The sequence below is a fragment of the Venustampulla echinocandica genome, assembly GCF_003357145.1.
Source record: "Venustampulla echinocandica strain BP 5553 chromosome Unknown scaffold_1, whole genome shotgun sequence".
NCBI classification, from domain to species: domain Eukaryota; kingdom Fungi; phylum Ascomycota; class Leotiomycetes; order Helotiales; family Pleuroascaceae; genus Venustampulla; species Venustampulla echinocandica.
Genome location: NW_022474206.1, coordinates 1706143 through 1732963, shown reverse-complemented (window position 1 = coordinate 1732963; position 26821 = coordinate 1706143). Strand labels below are relative to the sequence as shown.

Sequence of the window (26821 nt, the reverse complement as noted above, 5' to 3'; positions counted from 1 at the left end):
CACGATCAGTATCAGGCGTAGACATTCAAGCCTCCTCCACCTCCCGAACCGCGGCCTCCTTCTCTGATTCCCCAGCAAGTCCGAGACGGAGGATCTCCTCTTCCTCCTCGAGCTCTTTCCACACAATTCTATGTGCAGAGGTTGCCTTGAGGCTACGATCAAAGAGGCGGTCAATGGCCTCAAGGGGGATATTCTTGGTCTCGGGGATGAAGAAGTAAACGAAAACAGCACCAAACATCATGAGGCCGGCGAAGAAAAAGTAAACGCCGTATCCCATCTTGTCAAACATTTGAGGCGTGAATCGTGCCACCAGGAAGTTCCAAAACCAGTTGTTGGCAGCAGCAAACGCCTGCGCAAGGGTTCGAACATTTTGATCGAACATCTCACTGTTCAAGACCCATGGGGTGGGGTTCCATGTGGGCGAGTAGAATGCCTAGGTTTCGACTTTAGTAAACGTAATCTCAATAAATAATGGAATGAATTGACTGACCGTCCAGAGGTAGAAGAAGAATACAGCAGATATTCCCGCGCCATCAAGAGTGCTGGTGGATTTGCTAGCTGGGTTGGCTGCGGCAATATATCCCCCTACATACCACAAACATAAACTGCCCCCAATAGCACCAATCATTAGTAGTCTTCTTCTTCCGTATTGGTCAACGAGGAAGACTAGGTAGACCAGGGTAAACACTGTCTTGACAACTCCGAAGAGGCCCGTTGTAAAGAGTGACGTGTTCGTACCGACAATACCGATGCTCTTGAAGACGGTTGGCGAGTAATAATTGATGGCATTGATACCAGAAGCGTTTTGCCAGAAGAAGAGCGACCCTCCAAGGAAAAATCTCCATTGGATTCGACGACTGTTCGCCAGCAACTTGAATGGCTGCCAGAATCCTTGTCCTCCTTCCGCCATTTGGCGCTCGATGTTCTGTTCAATGGCATACATCTCTTCCTTGATATAAATATCATCCTCGGGCAGTTGTCGGATCCAGCAAAGATTTTTAACGGCCTTTTCCCGGATACCCTTGGACATCAGCCATCTCGGGGATTCGTGGAGCCAGAAGCTTCCGATAAGCAAAAGGCCAGATGGGATAAGTTGGACAGCAAATGGAATGATCCATTGCTTGTGAGATTCCGGCATGGATTCGGCGATGCCGTACTTTCGCGGACTATTAGTGATTGTCCAACCAACGACTCGAAATTGGTACTTACGTTGATCCAGAAGCCAACGAGCCCACCAATCTGCCATCCCAACTCAAACATGCATACGAGTCTGCCTCGAATAGCTGGAGGCGAAATCTCCGATATATAGATTGGAGCCAAGTTACTAGCTCCACCCACCCCAATTCCAGCAAGGACCCGTCCACCGTACATGAGACCGAGTCCTCTCTCACCACTAGCCCCGAGCATCATTCCTGAACCAACTACAAAGATAGCAGAAAACACAGCCAGGCCACGAGATCGACCGAGGAAGAATGCAGCGATATAGGCGAAGAGTGCCCCGAAGAAGGCACCGGCTTGATAACAAGAGACGATATTGGCATTGAGCAGGTTGAGTTTTTCTTTGGAGAGCTTCTCGAAGCCGAATTCGTCCTTGAAGGAGGGCAGCGCAAGAGTCCCGCCGATGAACGCGCTGTCGTAGCCGATCATGATTGCTGCAGAGCCGGCAACCGCAGCAATGGCATACACCCGCCAGTTGTAGACATTGGAAGGCGTCGGCCTATCTTCGACCTTGGTGAAGATACCCATGGTGGCGATATGTGGTGGGCTCGAGCTGGATCCCCGGACAAGAGAAGATATATAGGAGATTGGGGGCTTGTCTGGGGAAAGAATCTGGGGAAGGGAGGGAAAGTCGACGGAATATATTTCTGAATTGGAATTTTCCCACCTGGTCTACCCCCGGCCCTAGGCCAACTTCTATCAATCCGCCGAAGTAGTGACGGACAATAATGATTGATGCTTTTCGCCCCGTTACGCCCCGCTGCTTCCCCACCACGCCGGGGGCAGAATATTCATCCGCAACTGAGATCTGGGGTGCATGGCGTTTGCCATGCCCACCTGTGGATGTGGATGCCCTGTCGCCTTGCGATCTGCTAGGAACGCCCTAGGATTACGGCAGTAGTTTCGATATAACGACTCGTGGATTGGATGGCGGTGTCTGTCGCCGCAGTAGTGTAGTAGTATAGTAGTGCAGCGTGACTCGCATCCCAGCACGATCTAACGTCCACGATTCCACATGCGTGAGGTTTTATCCGAGGGGCAAAAGACATTATCGTTACTCCGGAATTCAGGAACGAGGCGAGAAGCAGTACGGGGGAGACTAGTAGTACCGCCCAGGCGAAGAGGCAGTCGAATGCTGTACCAAGCCCTCGGATATCATGCTTGTAATTGAAATGGAAGCGGAAAAGGTTTTAGGGCGACCAGCAGTGTCTACCAGTAGCGGCCGTTTCTTACGCGGATGGTGCCGTTAATAAGTACCTTGGTATACCTTGGTGTCGGCACTCGTACGCTGGGCAACGAAGTATTGTTTTGTCTCTTGTCGCGAAGGTCAGATCAGCTACCCCTTACGCAGCCACCGCCTCGTAGGCGACAGGCGGTGACAACAACCTGCCTACCCCTACCCAGCTATGACTCCCAACATCGTCTATATAACACCAAATAAGCATTTTTGGTTTTTGAGGGGTACAAGGGCGGCCACTTGGTTGAGTGGTTCAGGACGAATTGTACTTTCGAGGCCGACAGGGATTTAGGGTACGTAGGCACAGGCCCCAAAAAAGGGGGACGTAAAAAAACGACCAAAAAACGACAAACAACGAAACAAATACGAATCAAATCTATTCGACAAGAGATGTAGGCCCTACAACGGGCCGAACTCTTTTGCTATTTTAATCGACTTATTTATTTTTTTACCATCGTTTTTCGGGCTGTTCGTTTGTTTTGGCTCGTTTGCAAAGTGAAAGGCAGCGGCTAAGCGAGAGAGTGGAAGCCCAACGTCTCCTCTCCTTCCTCCTTGTGCCTCTAGATTACGAAGGAAGAAAGAAGTACAAAGTATTTGGGTCCGCTAGACTTAGGCACGTAGTATATTATATTTCGCCACTTCGGATGTATTACTATTGCCACATGGCGCATCAGGTGTGCCCCGTTGGAGCTCGGAGCTCATCCTGGGCCAAACCTGGCCTTTCATGGCTCTATCTTTTCCCTACAGGTCGCCACGCCTCATCAGCCATGCACAGTCTTTGAATGATGTTTTGTAAGGTCGGGTCTCGACTAGTGCAGCATTATAATGAAATAAACCAGCTGAGGAATTGCTGGGTTGGCACAGATTTCATTTGTCTGCTCTTTTTGAACTGTATTGTTGACAAGTATTACTATGGAAGTCCCTTTTTACTGGCAGTTTGTGTCATGTGTAAATATGGTGCGATCATAACTTTTGCTTAGAATGCTATCTATCCTAATTAGAGTGGCTTTAAGCTTTCCAAGTAAAGCTCTGGAATACTTTGGAATCACGATGAGGAATTAAAGCCAGAACGTTCACAATTTTCTGACATACCAGTCCCCAAAATATGCAAAGGATATCCTCTTAAATAGGAGCGCGATTATGAATTTGATAGCATCAAAATCAACTGGCCCCCTGGGAAAGTCATCCCCGGCGCACGGGTGCCGCGATAATTCAATGTGCCTACCTAAATATTTGTGCATCATGGTGGTATGTTTAAATATTAAAATGATTGTATGGATTGCCAGCTGGCGAGCCAGAGAGCCAAGTAGGCTCCATCCTGGCCACTCACCTGTGAAGCATATGAAAGGAGGAATGGTTGCCGTTAGGCCTCAAAGCAGCAAACTCTCAGTGATGGTTTTGCATGATATTAGCTGGATTAGCTGGGTAGCCACACAAATATCGACGCGGATTCGATATAAGCTCCCCTTTATTACGATCCTTAAACGAGAACCTTCTAGTCGTACAGAGTACAACGCTGTTAGACATTCTCTTCAACAGGCAGGATACAGTAGCTGAGCCTCCAAACATCAAAGACACAGAACAAAACATTGACATCCTGAAGAACAGCATTATATCACCTTTGGATGGAAAGGTATAAATTCGCTTCTCATCGCACCAAATACCCTTCTTCTTACTTTTCTCTTCATACTTCTTGCCCAAACCAGCACCTATCTTAACCTTAAGACCAACTCTCCAATTATCGCAACGATATATCGACGTACCAACCCACCTCTACCAATCCGGCCACCAAACCCCATACGTATCTAGCTTAGGATAGCACCAACATGTTCACACTTGCCTCCATCATGATTAGGTGTGGCAATTATTATCTTAGGATCGAACGCCGCTGCCGCTCCCAGAGATTCACGCCTAACCGCCTAACCGTGACTTTCGCGACTGCCCGAACTTCTAGTGTTTACCTAACCAGCTCTGCTGGCGGGAATTCTGTCGCTCATGCCATAAGTGTCTGAGAAATCAACAGACAGGACGTGGTTTTTGGCCTGCTCCACATCGGCCTTGGCGCAGCTACTAGAACTGCAGTCTCGAAAGGTATTGTTGTGGACGACGAGGAAATAGATACATGATGGCACTAGTATTTATGTCAGATTGATTTGTGCTTATCTGGCAGCTCCTAGCGCACGTATCGATGGCCTTGCGTGATGTACTTGTATTTCTCATTTAGTCCAATCTATATTTAGACCAACGCCTCCATTTAATATAACCTCTGTTTTCATATCTTGCGAGGTTCAACAGAACCAAAACTCTCTGCATAATAAAGAATCAGAATCTCCGTTCCGTTCCGTTGTCCGGCCTTATTATATTGAAGAATCTTCACATCGAATCAGTTATGAGGCGAGATCAAGCTGGCGGTATGTGATCGATAGTTAGAATTTCAAGACGGTTTGGAGATATTAGATTCATTATAGTATGATTCAAGTTACTGATCAGCCTGTTCGGTAACCCCCATCTCCTCCAATTTCCCGGCCAGCTCGTCAGAAGGCACTACGCTTTGGGCTACTTGATCATCACCGCCCAAAGGTAACCAAGGGGCTTTATTCTTCTTCTGTTCTACAGGACCTTCACTCTTAAAATTGTATCCTCTAACTCTTGGTCCCTGTCCGCTCTTCTCCGGCAGCTCGCTTTCGTAAGCCCGTGCAAATTCTTCGCAGTCTGACTCGAAAGTCTTGTTTCTAATACTCTCACGGATAGAGTGGAAGAATGTAGACATGGTTGTATAATTGTGGATTTGTATAAGTGCCCAGCCCAGCATTTCCTTTGCTGAGAGTAGATGTTGAATGAATGCCCGATGGTGGGAGCGACAAGCGTAGCATGGGCAGCCTATGGATAATGGAGTTAGAGAGGTGGAATGACTTGTCGACCACATGTCTATCCCAAGAGGCAGAGGAGCACTTCCTGTGCCCTTGGATACGATGCCCTCTTCCTGTGACGGGCGCGGGAATTGAAAGTCCAACGCGATCCCGGCGTCAGTAGCAAACCCAACGAATGGAATTGTGAAAAGGTCCATTCCTAGAGAAATCTGTCTGAGAATGTGGCGAGGGGAAGAAGGCTCATCGAGTGATAATTTTGGAAGCCGCGAAAGCGCTGTGGTTTCAGGAATGTCTGGGAGGAGATTCGAGTCGTAGAACGCCAAGCCATCGATATCGTCGGCAAACTCATCAGCTAGTTCGTTTATATATTCCGACTGATCTAGGAAATCGATTGATAAGATTGGCGCGAATATAGCGGGTTTGCCTTCTTTTCTTCCGCTAAGAAGCTCCGTGAGCCACCCTTGAGTCCTATCGGCCATTTTGGTAACTCTTTTGGTGCCAGGCACGGAGCCATGAGGGATGTCAGCGAGCGCAACGGCTATGTCAGGATGCAGCTTCTCTGCGTAGTTGATATAGGCTTTATTTGACAGGGTTTGGAACCCATTTGATGTGAAAATCGAAATGGCGTTATTGCTGTTACCAACCGCCGCCGTTACAGCTGGCGTTCGACGAGGAGCAAGTAGCGTAATGAGCGATGGAGGAAGTGCGGCAAAGGTATGAAGAGGGAAGGGTCCTGGGCAATTCATTATTGGCGGAGTAGCATTTCCCGCTCGCTCTATGACTATTTTTCCATTAACAAAAGGGGCATCCGGCATGTGACCAGTAAACTTGAGACTTACAGTCCTCTAATGCCATATAAACTCCCCCAAATTGCGTATGTGCTGAAATGACGTCCGGCGTGAGATGTGGGACCGCACCTCTCGAACTGAGAGAGAAGAAGTTCGGCGTCTCGAGATCTTTGCGCCCGGCTACACTCAGTTTTCCAATCCGAGCACTTGACAGCGCAGCATCTGCATGCTTTATGATGTCGAACACCAGCTCCTTGAGCTCTTTCGACCGCTGAACGGTCGTGGATATAGACATTTTGAAATGGCGAGAGGGCCTGGTGGGTAGCCAACGAAGAGTACCGAATTTTCCTGGTTTACTAGCAAATCAAAACCCTCACTGGTTATCACTCTATCATGATGCTAATGTAACGGTCGGTTTTCACGAGCTGGCAAAACCTCAACGGCAGATGGGCGTGAAGATGTGCAGACAATAATAAGTTTCGATGGCACCAATTTTTCGAGTCGTCGGTCGCCACGTGACTTGCCAAGGTTCCTGACACGTGATACCATCCTCCTTTTTTACCTAGGTAGGTAAGTAAATAAATACCAATCCATAGGTAAAATGATTCGATTGACTATTCGAATGGCGAAAGTAATTGCTTCAACGGCTGCAATGAGCAAAATATAGGCTGGAACTCGGCAATTCTTATGAAAAAAAGAGTATACAAGTTTTGTAAATTGTATCACACTCACTTGGTGAAGCTGAATCGACTGGGCTACAGTCCACGATAGGGCCTATTTCTAAAAGAGCCAAACAGAGTGCCTTATGAGGACTCGTAAATTTTGGCAGGTCTTAATGATTCAAAAATCTGAAGTGCTGGTTCGTAAGGTTCAACTTCGTCGGCTAACCTTCGGTTGGGAATTCACCACCCTAGCTATCAGTATATAATAAAATAAGCAGAAATCCCACAAGAGACAGGTGACAGGCATGTTGGCGTTGCAGGGAAATTTCTTATGCTGTTTACAACAATTAAGTCCGAGAATGATCCTGGATGATCTGCCAGAGATTACCAAAGTTTAAAAACTGGAGTTTCTCGGTATCCTATGGGATATTTCTTTTGCCATTTTTATCTTCGATAGCTTCTTTTATTTTTTCATTTTTTCAACAGTCTACACGCTTCGTTATGCTCGAATAAGCGACGGCAAGCGACGACAAGGCTCCACTAACCCCTTTATAAACTGGCATCCTGTCCATAGATCAACGTCTACCATAAGGACTCCCTTCAAGCTCAACATATTTCCCCGTTGTTAATTCTTGATTGTCCTCCTCTACCGCCTCTCGTCTTCCCCTATTTACTCTTCTCCTTCCACACAATGAGCGTTTCATAGCCTGCCATATTCCCGGCATATGGGCATCAACAATGCCTCCTGGATGCACGATAATAAAACAAGCAACCGCTCCCATCATTGGCAGCGCCTCTAATATATAAAGATATACCTCTTGTCCAATGAGCGGGTGCGTAGCTGGATCATTGCCAGAGTTGTATTGGACGAAGCGGAAGATTATCCGTATCTTCGATATGTTAACTTTCTATTTGGAGAGTAGGATGTAGACAGGGGAAGGAGGATGAGTATGGACTTACAGTAACCAAGCAAAGACTTGCATAAATGGCATAGAGTAATTTTTTCCAATCTCTTCTCCCGCCGATGATATTACCTGCTGACGTCTTCTCCAATGCGATCATCTCTATGTGGAACTTTACTGTTAAGCCAATAAACAGGACTATAAAAAATTGCTGAATCCCGATACCACCCATATATATATGAATACCCTTCATAACAGTATTCTCCGGGGCCGTAGGGGAAGCATAACTCCCGCCTATAAGCTGGATGACGAAGGATGCAAAATCAAGAATTACAAAGATGATGGAAAGAGTTTGGGCAGGGATATGGAGGATAGATCGAGTGGGGTGGACAGTGTAGAGGAGGTGAGACAAGGTTATATAGCAGTGGGCGTTGATCCCTAATTTCTATTAGCTCTCAGTCTCGTGGTAGGTTATATCTGGGGGTATCAAGGGACGGGTATGTGGGATAAAAGAGACGAACATAACGGTGCCAGAAGCACGAAAAGACTGGACATCAGCTCTAATCCCACACTCTGCTGGTTCCGCGTTGAGATGGAGCGGAAGATGAAGGACAATGTTTCCCAGATTGTACCCATGATTAAAACCCAACAGTATTTCTGTTCACAGGTAGAATTTAGTCAGCTTATGTTCCAGACTTGAATGAGAATAGTGTATATTTTCCAGCCGATTCCACTCAAAACGGCAAATCTAATACTTACTGCTTTCCACTTTGCAGCCAGCCAAATATGCAGCCCAGTTAACACTCCAAACACCGCAGCAGTGATGGTCGCGCCTACCAAGCTGGGGTAATAGTTATATAAGGCACCGCAGGTCCCAGGAGGAACATAACCGTTTTTATCTGGGGTGGTGGTGTGGATGCAGGTCGGGATGACAAGAGTTATCGTTACTGGTGAGATGGTGACATGGTCTTGTGTAACACCATCGATGGTTTGGTACTTCGTGGTCATGAAGTACCCCGTTGGGGCGGCTGTCGTGGACGGGGAGTTGTCGCGGGGCAGAAGTGTTGGAGTGGGTGTCCGGTATGGGGTACTGAGTATGAAGGCGTTGGCAGCAGTACCGCTTGCAACTAGGAAGAGAACATGGGAGAGTAGATTCATGATATGTTAAGGCGCCTATGACGAAGTTGGAGAGGGAATATAAATGCAGGCGATCGTAAACGGATGAATAAATATACACCAGAGACAGAAACGGAATATACGAGAGCCGTGGATCTTCTAGGAGTCGAATCTCTAAATGAAAGACTGCAACAAGGGTTGAAAATGATGTCGAAATATGATTGTATGAACAGGAGCGTGAAGTGAAAATGAAGTTCTATTCTACTGAATTTGCGACGAGATTGCGACGAGAAGTGGTACTATATGGAAGCTCTAGAAGCTGATTAATAGTACGGCCTCACTCCTACTAGCCCAAGCATTGGTTCCTACGTAAATATTCTAGACATGGAGTGAGATTGAGGCTGAGATGTTCCACGTTGTTGACGCTACTATTATGCAAGGGTGCAGTGAGCGAACTAGCCAATAGCAAGGCCATACCAAATTATATAATCGCAAGGCTAGTAACCACCATGGACTGCGGATGGAACACATTTAGATATCTGTGGGGCGGTAATCTCAATAGTTGGAGAACTCACAGCTTGAATATTCGCACTAAGTGACATGTCTATAAAATGTCGTTTTCTAGCGCTTCGATGGAGGTGAGCCTGTTGTAAATATTTTATGTTGGATTTGACTCGCAAACCTGCGGATCAGCGGAAGGTCCCCAACACTTAAGCTATCACCCAGTATCGTCTTTCGACGTTAGCAATTCTATCACAAGTTTATCATTCGAAAGTGCTGGACAACAGATTCAACTGCTTTCTGTTCTACCATACCATTTATAAAGGGGACTCATTTGAGGCACGCCAGGTCCACACAAGTGCCCCTCGAGCGCAACGAAGAGTCAGCAATCCAACCACACAGCAGTCGCAGTTGCTAGACTACTAAAAGCTGTAACAAGCCATGGCTTACCAATGGCTTTCATTTCCCGCTAAGGTTTCTGGGAAGCCGACCTGAACACCAAACCTTATCCATCGTTGGCTTCAAAAGAACTAAACCTCAGTCTATCCAGTCCTATCCAAGTGGACCACCGCGCCCTCCGAGGAAGCATCCATCGTGAAAATAATAGTTTCTATGCACTTCCTCTATAGGAAAGTCATTTATCCTCCAGAGGTCCTGGGGATCTGATGCGTCTTCTGCTGGTCATAGGCCTTCTCTAATCTAACAAGTAAGTCTCTATCCCTATTTGAAAGAATGAAAACGGATATGCAGTGATATATCCATAGTTATGACTTACAGGAGAGGTAAGATTCCTATACACCGACTGCATGCAATCTCATAATGAGGCCCAGCTTCTGCGAATACCCTCCGGTCACCCAAAGCACTTTCGTCGATCTACTTTACCAGAAACTCATTTCCGCGCTCGAAATCTCTACTTTTTATCTTACTCGGCCCAGGCTCCATCTTAGTCCAGGTTCCATTCTTCTCCCAGATACCTGCACGAGTATAGTCCCAAGTCTTTGGACCCTGTAAATACGCAAACCGGAAATATTCCGGCTCATTTTTGCCAGATTCCTTATCCCACACGAAGTGTTTATCGCTTGCAAATCCCTCGTCGATGTACCCTCTAAAGCGCTCCACGTCGTTGACGAGTATAGAAATACCATCGAAAGGCTCTGGAGGTGGTAGCCATGAGAAAGAGATAGAAGATACGTCTTGGTTGAGCGTTATGCTTGGGTTTGAAATCACAGGGAGCTTGGAGTTATAGGGTGCATCTCCCCGGAGGTCATCTGCGGTTTGAAGGACCGAGTCAAACCCCCAGCGCGCGATGCCGTTAATGAAGAGTCCGAGGAGGAGGCCTTGATAGAGAAGCGCCGGCCGTGTTTGCATGCTTGTGCCAGGAAGAAGCAGGAGTGCTAGGATGTAGTGGTGGATGCGAAGGCTGAGGTCCGGGAGGAGTAGTGAGAGGAGGATGGCACTCAGGAAGATACCATAGACACCGAGATAGCGAATCAAACGTCCTTCTCGCTGGAAGAAAAATATTTGTTTGATAATGATTGTGGCGAGCAAGACGATTATTATGGCAAGGGCCAGCTTTGCTCCGGGCTGCTGGTTGATATCATGCGCGTTGAGACGTTGGATTGGGATCCATTCCAAAGTGTAATTTGAAAGCGCTCCGACCCAACATCCCCCGAGCCATAGGACGGTCTTCTCGATTTGGGCAGTAAGACCAGTGAGAGCACGATGCACGCCCATATAACGGTAGATCACAAACGCACAAAAAGCAGCTGGAAGGAACTTCCCCAGTATGTTTGATAGCAGGTCTGGGATAGAGGAATGGCCTGGAGGGTCAGAAGCAAGCCCAACATGAAAGAACAGACCGGTAAAGATGCTAAAGAAGAATAAGCCCGGCGATGTTGTAAACAGAGACAGGAGTATCGTAAATGTCAAAGACACGAATAGCAATGACCAGCGTGCATCTTTAGCCTCGCAAGTGGATGTGGTATGAAACGTGAAGGAGGAAGGAAATTTAGAGTCGAATCCAATGCTCTCAATGCCATGTTGCTTCGAATTTTGGTAGTCGCTGCTTTGGCCAATGAGAGAAACTACACCACAGCCTCCTTTTGCATTATCAATTATGCCAGAGTGGATAGCGGCACTGCAGATATGAGAATCGCTTCGATAAATTGGAGTTTTGTCGTCATCCGAGGGGCCACCTATAACCAGAGGTTGGTATATGATTTCCTGTGCTCCAACAGCACGATAATTCAAAACCCAGTGTTTGGCACACCCTGCAGGACATCTAAATGCCAAACCACTCCCGTTGAATGGCCGACAGCCATTCCCATTCAAACCACAGCCATTCCCCGGAACCCAATATGTAGTTCCACATCCAATATTGTCTGGAGCGCCCCACCCTTCTAACTCAGTCGCATATGTACTCTGCCGCATGACCAAAGCAAAACTCAAGATCCAGAGCAGGTAGAACGCAGCCAAAAGGGCAATCCGATGCCTCTTCTTCGGGACGTGTTGGTCGAGAAGCCGAATGGGAAGCTCTTGCACGGATGGGAGCAGAGGCGTGATGGTATAGATATGAGGGGGATTCGGCCCTTTGGCCCATCTCACAACGGATTTGCTAACCCGCCGAACCGGAACCGGCACCCATTTCAGATATTTGTATGAGGCTTGGTCTTGCATGAATCGAGGAGTTGGAGGGGAGCTGTCACTCGAGAATTCGTCCATCAGCAAGATATTTGTTTGCGTGGATTCGTCAATAGGGTCGTCAGGATGATCATGATGTTCGAGAGGCGTATATCGTGCTCTCTCATCGCCATTGTTTTCTCTTTGTTCAACCATTGTATTGCCAAAGGTGGGAGGTATCCGTATTCATGAAACTCCGGAGCTGCCGGAGGTTCACTAATGATTCATCTAAGTTGCTCTCAAGGTATGAGTGCCAGCGCTCATTGACTAAGGCCGTATCATACGCCGCGTGCATATATATGAGGCCTAGGAGGTAGAGAGTCGGGGGGAGCCAGAAGTCGAAAGAATGCAATATCCGATTGTGGTGTTGTTGACATTCAAATGGAGTAGGTAACTTGATGCATCGCGGAGTAGAAGTAGACGGCCCGCGATAAGCCCGACGCCAATCGCCGAGTCGGACAGTAGTGGGCCAAGGTACGAAGTACCTTGCGGAGTACCAAGCACCGCAAAGTACCTAGGTACCTACAGCTACGCCATACAAGTCATCACTAAGTAAACCATGACCTCTTGTTTCAAACACATAACCCAGCCTAGTCATTAGAAATTTATCAATAAAATGGCGAACAAGATCGAATTCTTGCCTGCAATGCCTATTCCTGTAGATTTTGACGTCCAAAACGCATCCAATAGCACCAGGGCTACCTTGACCAGGACGACCCCGAATACCAACCTAAGGAGCAACATGTCAATATCAGAACCGTTATTCGGCTTTACGAGGAGGGCAAAATCGATTGTTGGCAACCTGTTTATATCATGGAGGGGGATGTTATTACCAAAGACCAGATCTTTAAAAGTACCACTTGGGGTTGAGCTAAGGTATATCTATATATTGTTTTAAATTCCATCCTTTCTACCTTCGTAGACCTTATCTAATAAATAGTAAACCACTGGGACTTCGTCATCAATAACCTAAATATTCGCATACGGCCATGGTCCTGCTATACAGCGCGGCTACCGGGTACAAGAATCAGAGGTATTATGTACCTATATAGCTACTGCGCCTGGCAATCGATTCCTAGTAGTCATTGCTATCATGAGCTGATTAACTTCGTTGCCTAAATAATAAAAATAATAAAACTAAAAAGACCCGTTAAATCCCGACCTCACGCGCACAAGTCAGCTATAGAACCGACGTAAACACCACAACTAAGATTATATATTTGATTCTAGATAGAAGGATAGAGACTAACGGTGAAAATTATTTAATTAGTTGATAATTTATCGAGCGTTGGTGGGGTTGGTACGAAGTGGCCAGCCGCAAAGCTCGGCACGTGAAGGATACATAATGACTCAAAGACAGCACCACAACCACAGCTAATATTAAAATAAAAAAGAAGACCTACTCGTTTAAGCTAGGATTCTGTAAGGCAGCTATTCGCCGTGATATGGGTAAGCATCTACTTAAGATACCTTTAGGTATCCAATGTTCACGAACTGGGATGGCAATCGACTACCTAGGGTGTCAATGTCAACTCCTATGACAGCGACCCGTTTAATAACCTTATAAGGAATATGTACGCCGCAATGTTCGAAGGGTCATACAGCCAACGAGATCCCTGGACTTCCCTTAGTCATGGCCTGACCCCGTCTTGTCGCAGGGACATTTATTGGATTCCTTACGAAAGTACTGATGTTTATTTATTGGTGGCTGAACTCAGCCTTCAGCTGGTAGGGTTCTAGGCCCCGTCTGGAAACCAATATATCACAAATGGCCAGGCCCAGATCTTAACTCTCGTTCCTGTTTCACCGCGACAGACCGTATCGTTATTGCTTGCGCTTCTTCTAAGTACGTACCCGCGCCATTGGGGTGTGTTGATATTCAATCTACGTTCGATTTAGGTTGTTATCTGAACTTATCTCTGAAGATGAAGATATTCCTACCAGCAGCAATTTTTCAGCTGTTTTTCCTCAGCCTCTCGTTACCTATTCTCGCACAAATTGATCAACTCCCAATATGTTCCGTACGAGCTGTTCTAATTATTTTCTCATCCTCTCAATGTGTCCAACTCCTCTAACTCACTCCGCACATTTAGGTCTCCTGCTATACTAAAGCAATCGCACTCACTGGCTGCGGCAGCACCGACCTAGTTTGCCAATGCGGGCCAGCAAGTCGGACTTCCGCAGTGCAATCCCAACTTACATCCTGCCTTATCAGTTCCTGCTCATCATCAGACGTCTTCCTCTACAATTCTGTCGCCATCAGCGTCTGCGCAACCGCTACTGCCACAGGCTTGACACCTAAAAGCACTACCGCTGTCACAGCTGGGTCCGGTAAAAGCACACCTACCACTGTGAACCCAGAGGTTGTGGCCACAGTTACGACAACTGCAGCTCCCACTGCTGCACAAAGTTCTGGGGCGAAATCAGAAGGAAAGAAAAACAATGTAGGGTTGATTGTGGGTGTGGTAGTCGGGGTAGTTGGTGTGATAGCATTGATCGGCGCTGCTATATTGCTATGCCTGAGCCGGCGGAAAAGACGGGCACCAGTACTGGTGCAACATCAAGGGCCCCCTCACCCCCACCCTCACCCTCACCCGCAGGGGAAGTCGGAATTGCACTCTGCGACTATTCCAGTACGCACGTCGGTTGTCTCACAGCAGGCGGACGAATTTAAATCGGGAGAGGAGACGCAGGTCTACCATCAGGCCACGCCAGTTCCAACCCAGGTGAATGAGATGCAAGGAGAGGTGAGGCAACATATACCAGAGATCCAGGGGGCAGAGGCGATGAGACCAGGCCAACCGGCGGAGTTGGATTCGAATTGGGATTGGGCAGCAGGGAGGCCACGGAATCCGGCGGCGGGCCCTGGAGTTTAATGAAATGATCCAATTATAGCAACCAGCGGCTATGAAATATGCATACCTATTTAATGTAATTACTGTCGTCAATCAACATTCTTCTCCGGCACATTCTACTCCCTGGTGGACTCAATCCTGGCGTATCATGACTTGGGCTACCAAGCCTCATGAGAGGGCCATGCTAGGGCATAAAAACTAAGTTGAATATTCCTAATTCTTCGCCGAACATATGATCAACTTGCTATTGTGGCCGGCATATCACCCAGCGTACTCGCTAGGCTTATCGCTCGACCAACGTCAAAATGACACTTGTACTGATAATATAGCAAAGTCGATATGGCCTGGTCAGCGTTCAGGCCTCGTAGGCACTGGCAACTTTCTTCTCAACCTCGAAACAATCTCGACATAATCATCTTCATTTTCCTGTGTGATGATACCATGCCGGACAAAGAAGTCTATCATGACGAGCGAACAATTCGGTTTGAACTCCCGTCTTAGCATAGCCTGCTTGACCTCCTCAACACTCCATAGGTAAAATTCGGATACTTCGTCATCCTGGGGCTTTGGGGCCATAGTTTCCGGTAGTTCAATATCAAATACATAGAGAACATCCGGATGGATTAGTCCTGATTTCTCCTTCCGAGTGACATATGTGACGACGCCGACAGCACGGGCATTCTGACGAACAAAACCAGCGGGTAATGAAGCTTCTTCATCGGCTTCAGCAAGGATGCACTCGAAGGGCGAGTGGTCTGCTTTGATTCCTCCAGCGACGGTTGTATCAAGCATGTCCGGGTAAGAGAACAAGTGGGCGCTTCGTCGAGGAACCCATATTTTGAGCCCGTCGGTTGTACGGACGTAGGCGGTCATGTGGGCTCCGCGTGTCGCAATCCCGAAGAGGGGGGCTGTAAAACGCTCCAAGTACATAAAGGAATTTGCGCCCATGATTTTATACATCTCACTATGCTTTGCTTGTATCATAGGGAGCCCTTTGTCTATGGCGATATTGATAGTATTTTGAAAAGCGGCATTGCAGGCGCTCGCCGTGTCTTTGCCCTCGGATACACCACGTAGCTGAACTGTTCGAGAATTGTTATCGATGATAAAGTCTGAGGTCCAGGGCATTTCGGAAACGGTAGATGGTAGGATAAAGCCATGAGGACGAGGATCGTTTGGTAGAAGGAGTCGGTAGAGCGTGTTGAAATCAAAATCATATGAGACGCTATAACGTATCGTTAGATCCAGAATGAGAGAAGTTGGTTGACGTGGAATTACTTATCAACCGCGTTAATCAAATCAAGGTACCCTTTCGGTTGGCTGACTGCGTTTGCCATCTTCAGCGGTTATCTGGTACTCTAAGAATGTAGTATGAGGCTAACGACGACAGAGGAGATTCATGGCCCGACGTCGACTTAAACCCGAGTCCGGAGAGGAACATCCTAGCACACCTCGCACGCGAAGCTAGGATCCAGCATACGATATTCCTTGATAAGACAATAGTGAAGCTTAATATAAGTAAATTGTATTGAAAATCAAGGTCTTAAGATATCAATTTATTTAAGTACTTTACCCCATCTCAATAACTAAACGCTAGGAGGAAAAGCCAGCGCGGAAGTAACAGTTACGTTGTCGCATACCGGCGCATTGAAGCCTGTCGCGTCTCGTCGTCACCATTCTTCCTTCGTCTGACACTACAATTCGTTTAATATAAACAAGGGCTATAATTCAACAAATATGTTAATATTCCGAGAGAGAGACAAGAGGAATGGCCAAATCAAAGTTTGGATAAATAGCAGGGTTGGTAGGAAGTTCTGGACGCGTCGGGCTTTAAGTACCTAGGTACCTCCATCAGCAACAACACCCCTAGAGAGCACTGTAGAAGAGACTACACAGACAGGAAGGCAATTCTATTACGTAGAGGCGCTCTCGCTGACATCGTAACAATCAACAAATACGCGAGGTATAAAAAAAAACAACTCAGCATCCCTCAAAAAGGCAGGAAATACAGGAAAATATATTACGCCCGAATATAGTATTATATATTTCAGAAGCAAAAGAGTTCGGCCCGGTGTCGAATGCCTACATCTCTTGCCGATTTTGTTGTTTTATGGTTTTATTGTTTTGGCGCTTTTGTCGCTTTTGTCCCGATCGATCATCTCCAGAAGACAATTTGACCTGAACCACTTAGCCAAGTGGTCGCCTTTTGTCTTCCTTAACACAAAATTGCTTTATTTTAATTTATATAGAGGCAGAGCGCAGGAAAGGGGACAGTCATGTGACCAGTCCTATATAGTATACGCAAGTCGATTACTTTATTGGTAATATGTCACAAACGTATACCATCGACTAAATCCTCCCACTTCTCTATTTTCCAAGGTGCGTTTCTCTGTCGGTTAGGCCCGTAAACCCGAGAGTTTGGAGTTTCCCACAACGGAACTCTTCAAAGCAATTGAAGCCGACAACCAGCTACAGAAGACAATCACACATTTTGATGGGAGCAAGGAGCGAGTGTAAGTTAATTTAATATTATTATATAATGTCTAATGCTCCCGAAGTCTACCAAAAACGCCGCGCTATGCTCAGACCGGGAATCATATGCAATTATTATACCATCAACACCTTCAGTCATCCTATTCATCATGAGCCCCGCTTAAAGCGAGCGCTTCTTGATCCCACATCTCGCCAAACAGCTATCGACACCCTTGGCCACATTTTCTGGGATCTTGCTTCGGAAGTGGTCGATATCAGCTCCATCAATGCTGACCTCAGCACCAGCCGAGCCCTTCACAATCTCATTGCTGAGACCAAAGTACTCCTGGGCAATCTGTCCAACACCTGGGTCCTCATCTGGGAAACTGGCAACGAAGATTGAATCTGTGCAGTCGGGATTGAACTCGGCGTGGACCGCGCCTTGAGGAAAGACAGTCATCTGCCACTGACTGAGCTCGTGGTTGATGACACGAGCACCGTTCTCGTGGACACTTTGGCTGACCAAGTGTCCTTGGACCACTAAGTTGAGCTCTGCAGCGCGAGGGTGCACGTGTGGTGTGTTGAAGCCGCATGGGCCGAGGAAAGCGACTGCAACAGTGCCCCCAGACCCGACGAGAGCAGGGAATGTTGCGTGGTCAGCGCGCACAATGGATCCTCCTTCGCCCTTTGCAATGCCAACTGTGGCTTTCTTGAAATCAAAGAGGAAATCGTTGTCGTTGGGGAGTAGTTTGGTGCGTTCGACGGCATTCGGGGCGAGCACGAGTTGTTGGAACAGTGTCAGACCGCTTGAGGATGTAGATGCGGTGGAAGAAGGTGTTGGTGCTGCGAAAGAGGAGCTAGCAATGATGAGAGCCGAGGCAACGATGGTGCTGAGTGAGGTATACATTTCGCTGATTATGATATTATTTGACTGGAGTGAAGTAGGAAATGTATGAAACTGATAACCAAGGAAATAGGAGGAAATAGAAGAAAATCTGAAGATGTTCCTAAGTGATGCTTGGATGTTGAGTATGAGATGAAGTTGAAACTAATGAGATACGAAACTTGTCTTTATACATCTTGATGTTTCGCTGGATGATAGATGCCAAGCCAACCCGTGTACCCATGGCAGCTACACAACTACCGTGGAGGCTGCTGTTTGCTAATCTGGGGGCACGGCGTCACGGTAAGTCGGGAGGTGAGGTGAGAAAATCTAACAATATCCAGCACCCATCCTCGCCGCCGGGTATCAGTAGCGGTACCAAGGCGGCGGTGTCGGAAATTAGTTGACATCACCGAGCATCAGCACCAACGTGGGCACTAGGCGGCCATAACGTGGGAAGAGTAAGGACAAGAGCTCGTGGGAGCTTTAGAGATCCCCAAGATCGTAGTTTGCGTGGTTGTGGTTTGTTGGCCGCTTCAAGGTTGCGCAGCCTAAAAATAGAGCTCGCCGGCTACTTGGGGCCCCGGGTACAGGTGAGCCACACTGCTCAGCCCTAATTTACGGAGTATGCGCTAATCCCCTACTCGAGTAAGCTCCTCCGACATTTCGGGTGGCTGTGCGCCCAAAAGTATACTAAGACCGAAATACTTCTTGCGTTGTACCTATTCTAGGTTAAGAAGTGTACGTCTTACCAACCTATGAAGTATCCGACCTCAGATCACGGTCGACAAACATGGCCGACGATTATGTAAATCATCCATCGCGTGCCACGTGTCTGGCATGGGGTAACAGCACTTCTCCTCTTGGCAATGTTACTTCGCACTCATGCTGTTCAAGGCTTGCGCCAAGTTCGCCGACACAACAGTACCAACCTCGCCGTACGAGGACATTCCGAGATGAGAGCGGTGTGCCTTTGGATCACTGTCGGCCGCCAGTGCTGTCAGAATTGCCTACACAGGGCATACGCCAATACAGGTCTGCCCACTGTTGGGGATTTCTGCTCACTGGCCCTGGAGCGAAGGGATCGAGAGTGCTCGCAAAATGTTTAAATATACGGGAACAAACCTGGCAGAGAATTGCGCAGTCTGAGAGGTTCCAAGGGTTGTTTATCGCCGAAGCGCCGGTGTTGCTCGACAACTACGAAGCTGGTTCCCTAATCTTGAAGTGAGATTGAAAATATTTGAGAAAAGCTATTTGGAACTCTGGCAAGGTCCCGGATTTCCCTGCGTCCTTGAAGCTCCTAGTGTTGCCTCCAGCCTGCGGAGTTATCAAACTCTCATCTGCTTTCACACGCTCTTGATCACGTCCACTTGAACCTTTCTGACCCGCCAACCCATATATTTCCTATTTCCAGAAACAGAAGACAAGGTAGCCATATTGAACCCGTAAAACGGTTGAGAACCTTGACGCTAGTTCTCTAACTTGGCTTGGATAGTTCGATTGGACCTGGTTGGGCTCCTAGAATATTGATATGTTAATAGCCGTATTGGCAACATCATATGAATTACGATCTTGCACTCATTCAAAATCACTTGAACAACAGAGAGGAGCAAAATATGGGCCCAATAGCTTTTATATACAAGATAATGTGCAATGTGAATAAGTATATACAATAATGGATTGTAATTTTTCTCCTCCGCTGGCTAACCACCGAGAACCTCTTAAGAAGGGGTTGCTTATGCAGTGATCTTGCTCTTGATGAAGGCAAGTGCTTGCTGGCCGTACTTGTTGCCGTATTGCTGGTGGGCGTTGGCGTCGTTGCCGTTGCAGCAGTATGGGTCAGGGGAGTCGCAGTAAGACTGGATTTTGCTGGCCGATGGGCAGGTGAAGCCGCTGGGGCGAGGGGCGAACTGTGAATTTACTGTTAGTACTAAACCAACGCAGCAAGCGAAGGAAAGAATAATGGACATACGCCGCTGGCTTGGCAAGTGCCAACATTGTATGGGAGACCTGGGATGTGACGTGGGTCGCCCATGAAGATGGCAGCCTTGATCATCTCAATAGCCGCAGCCTGGATAGGAACTGCGGTGTTGCTGAGGCCGATGTTGGAGTCACCACCGCCACAGAAAGCATTGTCCATGATTTGACCACCCTAAAAATTGAACTCATCAGCATATGCTCCACGTTCCCTATTAGTCTGGGGGAGGCTGACCTGAGAGTATCCGACTAAGACGAGCTGAGTGGTTGGGCACCTGCTGTTGAACGAGTTGACTGCGCTGGCTACAGCGGCGGTCCCAGCTAGTGCTGAGTTGGCGTAGCTAGCACCACCGCATGAGCTTTGCCCGCCACATGCCGGGTAGTTGATTGCCTCGGCCGTGGCTCCTTGGTATGCTTGGGTGACAAGGTTGACTACGACACCAGCGGTTCCGTAGCCTGCTGGCGCGGTAGTCTCGCGGGCACCGAAGACGTGGACCTTAGGGCAGCTTTGTCGCTCCTCGACGGCCGCAAGGGCACCGCCGGCAAAGATGAGGGTTGCTGCTGTCAACTTCATAGTGAAAGATGTGCAAGTATAAAGACCTTTGATGGTGATGGTTGTAAAATTGGCTGGGATGGAGCTGGGTTGGAGACGGATCTACAAAGATAGGAAGGAATCCAGTGCTATTTATGATAGCTCCTTTCGCATCCTGAGTTTTTCCGGCTCCAAGATCTAGAGAATCGAGGGTTTAACCTCCCGAGATAATCGAGACGTGGATTAAATTAACCGTAAATTAGTTACTTAAATCGTACCTGTGTAGAGTATATGTGAAAATGCGGGGGACCAGGGGGTTAGGTATATCTGGATCGGATATCGTTTCAGCCAAAAAACATAAAGGTGGAGTTAAGGTTATCCCTTCCCCCGTACCCCATACTCGCGGCTGATGATGGGCGGGGCTTGGCAAGGTCACAAGGTCTTATAGATCGGTAGGGCTTCTCCGGTAGGCCTTGCGAAACTTTGATCAATTTGCATGTAGCTATAAGGGAGAAAAGTTGTGGGGGTACTCCTTATGCATAAATTGGAAAGTCTCCACCAGCCATCAATATCAGGCGAGTCCCCGTTCATCATTGGAAATTCATTTTGCCACGAAAATCAAAAGCGATGGAAGGGATTGATAGTCCAGACCATTTCGGACTACTTTCCGAATAATCAGGGCAACCAAGGTACACTTCGAGAGTCTGATCAATGCCTATACCGGTAGTCGGTTGACGACTTCGGCATTTAGTTTCCCCGCAGATCGACCTGGCCACGCATGCATATCTAACGTGTTTGAACATGTCAGCCATGACGTCGCTCCACCCTGCATATATCGCCAATTACAGGCTGTTAAACGGGCAGGGCACTTCTTCCGCTAGGTCCTGACTCTCGGGAATGATGAAAAGAACGTCGAGAAACATTCGCGCTAGCGAGTTTCAAGGCTGAAGACCCGGATAAATAAGTGCACCCAATAACATAAGTGAAATTCTGGAGTCAGGGGCAATGCAACTTGATCAGACCATGATAATTAAACTATTAAGCTGAAGAAATACCCGCACGCTAGCAAGCCATTATTTGAGCTATGATCCTTTAGGGCGCCTCCGAAAATTCATGAAAACCACCCTCTGGCGCCATTCATCCGCACTTAGCCCAACGAGACCCAGTTCTCCGCTGGGTTAAACGCCGCGTAATAAAGGACGCTTTGACTTTCGTTCATGAGATAGATATCCGAACTATCAGATGGCCAGAAAATAGACTTTGCCTCAAAGTCGCTACAATAGAGAGATAGCCTGACAAGGAATCCTCTAGACGCGAAAATTATACGTTGGCATCAGAAAATCAGATATTGATGGTGCGATGAACTAGAATTAAAAATGCAGTGTGCAGTAACAGAGAAAACCTATTAAAAGGGAGAGTAGGAGAATTACTTAAATTCGCGGGTACGACCATGTTGACCCCGTCTTGGCATCTCCAGCACAATTAGAAAATGGGACTCCATAATCTAGCTGTGCTTTCAGAGAGAGACAACGCGCGGCACCATGTTAGTAAGAATCCTTGATCCAGTGCCTTCGACAAGTTGTTACGCTGTGATAGGAGTGGTAATAAGCATGGCCAAGCTCGGAGATTACGCGTGAAAAAACGCACAGCCTCTTAGTGGATTCGATGACGAGATAGAAGACTTGATGCTTAAGGTCCTCCATTTTATCTCTCAATCGTGTGGCTTCCCAATTACTGGCACTTCTAATTACAGAGTGCTCACCCAGTTTGCCATCCCTATCTCAACAGTTCCAGAATCGACCGGCAATTATGTTGGAGGGGAGTGAGGTTGGCTGAAAGCAATGGATTTCGGAACCTCCAGTGTACATCGCCATTAGGCAGATGTCAATACGGATATGATGATTTTGATGTACGTTCACGTTGGCTGCAGCTACAGCCAGCTATTAGGCGGGATTGCAAGAGATTGCTACGCTTCGTTGCCCGATTTCGAATGTCATACTCTCAGTACAATGAGAAGGTTCTCCGGGCTTCAAGAGCGGAGGCAGCTCAAATCAACGCACGACGTAATTTGAAGCGGTGCTGGAATATCTGCTCGGATTCGGATGATACGCAAAGCTCCGGGTGGTGGCGGAAACCCCACTGGCTAGCGGCGTAAAAAAAAGCTACCCGAAGAGCCCAATGTGTGACAGGTAGCGAAGGCGTTAATAATATTTTCTCGGAGTACTTATTAACGTCCTCTTAACGCTCATCCATGCTTGTCCAAGTTCAATCCAGAATCTCGATGTCGTCCCAGTCACTATCTTCAATAACAGCATCAAGTGCGCGGCTCCTTGCCGTCTGACACGACATATCGTTCTTTGGTTGCCAGGAGTTACTATTAACCGATTCCGTAGCTGAGTCGTCCGAATCACCAATGACATGCCAGTCATTCTGTGACACAGAATCTTGTAATTCTCCCATCTGATCTTCGATATGTAGATCAAGTTCTTCGTCATCCGCGTCTTCTGCAAAATCAGAAGATTCCATGATCGCTTGAGATGAGGTTCTATCTTTCAGTTTCTTCGCTCTTTTTGTCTTCAGCAGTATTTGGACTTCTTTCTGACCTCTGATTCGCAGGCTGGCCTCCTTCACAACATCGGCCCATCTCAATTCGGCCATACAACTCGGGCAATGGCCCTTGATAGGAACCAGGTCATCATCTTCTTCCTTCAGAAAATGATTGCTTAGGCACGTCATATGTGTGACAGATTCACATCCTGGACTCGGGCAGACGGTGTAAATACCACTATGATGTTCGAGTTCATTGTGGCAAACAGCGCAGGTGCCTTCACGCTCAAAATCAAAGATATCTTTCCCTTTCTCAACATGAGATTTTTGGCCTGCGTAATCGATAGGCAACGCGGGTATCAGATTACCAGTGTTTTCATCGCCCAATAATGGATTTGGAGTTTGAAAGTCCTGTAGAACTCGGATGGATCCTCTAATTGACTCTGTCGTCATCTGGGTCCATTTGAGCCATGCATGGTAAACATCTTCAGAGAAGAAGCGAATTTCAAGAGGCCATCGACAGAATGACTGCGACCGGAGGAGGAGATGTAGGTTGGAGAGAAGTGAGGTACTTGACTGACGGGGCCGCTTTGGCTGGCCAGATCTTTTCTTTTGCGTTGCATGTTGGATCCTGTCCTCTGGGGAGATGTGTTGTGTGATGTGGGAATTTTGCCAGGCCCATCTACAGGCAGGGTCAGAGTCTGGCTTCTGTAGTACAAAGCACATAGTACAGTACAAGTGCTGAGCGACGATGAGGGAAGGGCACGTGATAAAGCTGGCACGTGACAAGCCGCAAGTAGGGGAAGCACTCACTCAAACTGCAGTGCAGCAATCTGACTTGGGAAACCAGAGACAATACAGGTCATTTCCCATGGTCTTAACTTCGCTCTTGCTGTCCGCGCGGCGCCGCCCTTGACCAGTCCATTGTGCTGACGAAGGCGTCTGACTGGGCGCTTGTGTGAGCGAGGAAGTCGCGTTGGTGCGCCAAAACTCACCTGGATTTGTGGTCGAGCCAACGTAAACACTACTTTTGCGCGCTATAGATCTCAGGAGGTAGCAACAGTAGAATGCTGGAATTGGGCGATCGAAGGACATTGATATTGATATCCGCGGGGTCTTTGGATGTGGGCGTTGTGCAATTTGATGTTGTTGTTGATGTTGATAATGATGCAATTTGATTTGATTTGACGGGCTAAAATTGGCGGAGAAGCCAGAAACAGTCATGTGACCTGGAGATAGCCACCCACGTTGGAGAATGCCGTGACGATTTTGAAACGCTATCGTTTTCTCTACGAGATCTACTAATAGTTATTGAAATTTAGGATATCAAGGCATAGTGGGCCCTTAAAATCCTGCAGGAGTGCCTAGGTGATTGTCTGCTGATATAAAAGGTACTTTGAAAACGCCGTTATGCTGTTTCTCTTTCTAGTCCTGATTTCTGCTAGACCTGACTTATATCATGTCGAATTATTATATTAGAGTGTTGATGAGGATCCATGGGCTTGTTGGCTTGGTGAGAAATATATGGAGGGACGTAAATTTATCTGCTATAGTAAGCGCCCAAGCTTTAGCATGCCATAAATTGTTGGAAGAGGCTAGCTAAAGCACGGTATAGTAAGAAGAGTAACCTGTTATTGTCGTAGGAGAAGAAGCCGGTCTCTCAGGTTTCGAAGATATCAAATGCAAAAGCAACGAGGTAGGTGTGGAGGCAGTAATACTACGTTGACCAGGTCAGACAGGCAATTTGAGAAGTACGAGTCGAGGGAAAGAGGAATAACCTAGCAAGCATAGGGAAAGTGATTGAGCAGGAGGTGGTACGATTATAGGCAGTGAGGTAGAGACAAGCCACGTATATGCGGCAAAGAAGCTTCAATTTCCAGGGATCAGTTTAAACTTCTTAAATAATTCCAATTGATGTAGTTCAGTATTCGCTGGAAAACAGCAGGTAAAAATGTTATGGGGTAAAGCAAAAAGACTGCCGTCCGTTTAATCGGAGGCTTGCCTAGATACTTTAGGGCTAAATTTGAATCGTACAAATCGCACACTTTCTCGTATCGAGGGTAGCCACGACAAAAGGTACATTGTAGCCCGGCTGGTGAACGAAAGCTCCTCTATTCCCGGTGCCTCCATAAAGTTAATGGACTCGAGCATCTCCAAGTGAGGATGAATATCTTCCAGCTTCTTCAGGTCGTCAACCGCCCAGTTAAACTGGGCCCCAGTCTGTTCAACAGCTTTGAGTTTTCCTTTACGAAGCGAAGACAGCACTGCCAGGTTAACACACTCGAACAGCAGTTCTCCTTCTTGAAGCCTGTCAACCAGGTGCGACAGCAATCCTTCTACGTCTTCCTCCATTAGATAGGATAACAGTCCTTCCATGACTACAACGGTCGGCCTGTCCGCCGGAATATCCTCCAACCAAGCGCTATCGGTCACGCTGGCGCCTAAAAGCCGGTAGTCACGTCCAGAGAACGACTGTGGGAGGATTTGTCGTCGGAGGGCAACAACTTCAGGTAGGTCAATATCAACCCAGCGAATATCGCTACCCCATTCGACTCGCTGCGCGCGGCTGTCTAGCCCACACGCCAAGTGAAGGACCGTGGAGTGAGGATGGGTAGCCAGAAACGACGCAGTCCATCGATCGAACTGGCGTGATCGCAACGCTATCTTGGCGCATTGGCCTGGTGGTAGGGCCGCTTTGTCGAGCTCGTAGTCGAGTTTATCTAAGGCATCTTTGGCGTACGAATCGCCGAGTATCGGTCTCTGTGTAGTCGCGTCGAAGGCTCGTGCTGCAAGAGGGATGAACAATGTCTCGGCCACCCCTTTTAGCGTGACGTCGACTTTCGCCCGCTGCTCCATACTCGAGTAAGCTCGCCCAAGCCTGGCAGAGAGCGAAGTCCGGCTGTAGCAAGCTATCCGTCTGATGCCGTAGCAAAATATCATGTGACGTTTATCAAGCATGACAATCCGACGATGGCAACGTTCGTATGAGCCTAAGGCTAGAAAAACGCGTAACAGGTGGCTAATGGGCTGACAAAACTCGCAATAATCGCCGAACGGTTTCTTGGATTACAGATCTCTGGCATATGTACCTGGGTGGCTGGGTAGTTTCTCTCGCCATGTTAGGCTGAAAATGTTTGAAACACGCTTAGAATGGAACTCCATTCAGTACTCCTGTATCTGTCCCGGTATAAGTTATAAGGACTTGATAAGGCGTAGTAATTATATCAGATGAGCAAGAGAAACTTTAGAAACGATGCTTCATCCTTTAAGACATATCGATTTACGAAGGTACCTTGGGTAGTTAGATATCGGTTACCTGGTTGCTGCTTGCTTACGTACGTAGTACGGAGGAGCATTGCTGGTTGCATCCGGATTCGGGATCGGGCGGAACAAACCACCCTGGAACCGCCGACGGCCGACCCAACGTCAAGTCGCTGTGATTGGCTGCCAGCCGACACTTGCTGCCTTAGGCGCTGGTTCCGGAGAACCGATATCACTCGCCTAACTTGCAAGAATCGGTGAAAACAGGCTTGCAGGCTTGGATGCGGGAGACTGGACGGCGAGTCCGTCAAGGTCGGAAAC

The 26821-nt window shown here is 47.6% G+C and overlaps 10 protein-coding genes across 10 annotated transcripts; 1 reads left to right on the top strand and 9 right to left on the bottom strand.

Moving 5' to 3' along the window:
- Positions 1-25: 25 nt before the first annotated feature.
- On the bottom strand, positions 26-1746 carry BP5553_03109 (putative quinate permease; the record flags this gene model as incomplete). Its single annotated transcript, XM_032011732.1, has 3 exons — positions 26-433; positions 491-1156; positions 1210-1746. The coding sequence occupies 3 exons, from the start codon at positions 1744-1746 to the stop codon at positions 26-28; spliced, it is 1611 nt and encodes a 536-aa protein (XP_031871425.1).
- A 3188-nt stretch (positions 1747-4934) lies between these two features.
- On the bottom strand, positions 4935-6408 carry BP5553_03108 (putative Queuine tRNA-ribosyltransferase-like protein; the record flags this gene model as incomplete). Its single annotated transcript, XM_032011731.1, has 2 exons — positions 4935-6106; positions 6165-6408. The coding sequence occupies 2 exons, from the start codon at positions 6406-6408 to the stop codon at positions 4935-4937; spliced, it is 1416 nt and encodes a 471-aa protein (XP_031871424.1).
- Positions 6409-7350: 942 nt separating this feature from the next.
- Positions 7351-8835, bottom strand: BP5553_03107 (uncharacterized protein; the record flags this gene model as incomplete). The annotated part of the gene is made up of 4 exons (XM_032011730.1): positions 7351-7665; positions 7736-8115; positions 8199-8334; positions 8437-8835. 4 exons carry the CDS (start codon positions 8833-8835, stop codon positions 7351-7353), a joined length of 1230 nt encoding a protein of 409 aa, XP_031871423.1.
- A 1332-nt stretch (positions 8836-10167) lies between these two features.
- Positions 10168-12129, bottom strand: BP5553_03106 (uncharacterized protein; the record flags this gene model as incomplete). Its single annotated transcript, XM_032011729.1, has 1 exon — positions 10168-12129. One exon carries the CDS (start codon positions 12127-12129, stop codon positions 10168-10170), a length of 1962 nt encoding a protein of 653 aa, XP_031871422.1.
- Positions 12130-13898: 1769 nt separating this feature from the next.
- On the top strand, positions 13899-14849 carry BP5553_03105 (uncharacterized protein; the record flags this gene model as incomplete). The annotated part of the gene is made up of 2 exons (XM_032011728.1): positions 13899-13994; positions 14067-14849. 2 exons carry the CDS (start codon positions 13899-13901, stop codon positions 14847-14849), a joined length of 879 nt encoding a protein of 292 aa, XP_031871421.1.
- A 327-nt stretch (positions 14850-15176) lies between these two features.
- BP5553_03104 (Nudix protein) lies at positions 15177-16165 on the bottom strand (the record flags this gene model as incomplete). The annotated part of the gene is made up of 2 exons (XM_032011727.1): positions 15177-16053; positions 16107-16165. The coding sequence occupies 2 exons, from the start codon at positions 16163-16165 to the stop codon at positions 15177-15179; spliced, it is 936 nt and encodes a 311-aa protein (XP_031871420.1).
- Positions 16166-17481: 1316 nt separating this feature from the next.
- Positions 17482-18207, bottom strand: BP5553_03103 (putative spherulin-1b protein; the record flags this gene model as incomplete). The annotated part of the gene is made up of 1 exon (XM_032011726.1): positions 17482-18207. One exon carries the CDS (start codon positions 18205-18207, stop codon positions 17482-17484), a length of 726 nt encoding a protein of 241 aa, XP_031871419.1.
- A 1712-nt stretch (positions 18208-19919) lies between these two features.
- BP5553_03102 (putative acetyl xylan esterase (Axe1)) lies at positions 19920-20734 on the bottom strand (the record flags this gene model as incomplete). Its single annotated transcript, XM_032011725.1, has 3 exons — positions 19920-20093; positions 20156-20335; positions 20396-20734. 3 exons carry the CDS (start codon positions 20732-20734, stop codon positions 19920-19922), a joined length of 693 nt encoding a protein of 230 aa, XP_031871418.1.
- A 2223-nt stretch (positions 20735-22957) lies between these two features.
- BP5553_03101 (Structure-specific endonuclease subunit SLX1) lies at positions 22958-24463 on the bottom strand (the record flags this gene model as incomplete). Its single annotated transcript, XM_032011724.1, has 3 exons — positions 22958-23921; positions 24053-24185; positions 24235-24463. 3 exons carry the CDS (start codon positions 24461-24463, stop codon positions 22958-22960), a joined length of 1326 nt encoding a protein of 441 aa, XP_031871417.1.
- A 762-nt stretch (positions 24464-25225) lies between these two features.
- BP5553_03100 (uncharacterized protein) lies at positions 25226-26095 on the bottom strand (the record flags this gene model as incomplete). The annotated part of the gene is made up of 1 exon (XM_032011723.1): positions 25226-26095. The coding sequence occupies one exon, from the start codon at positions 26093-26095 to the stop codon at positions 25226-25228; it is 870 nt and encodes a 289-aa protein (XP_031871416.1).
- Between the last annotated feature and the right edge of the window lie 726 nt (positions 26096-26821).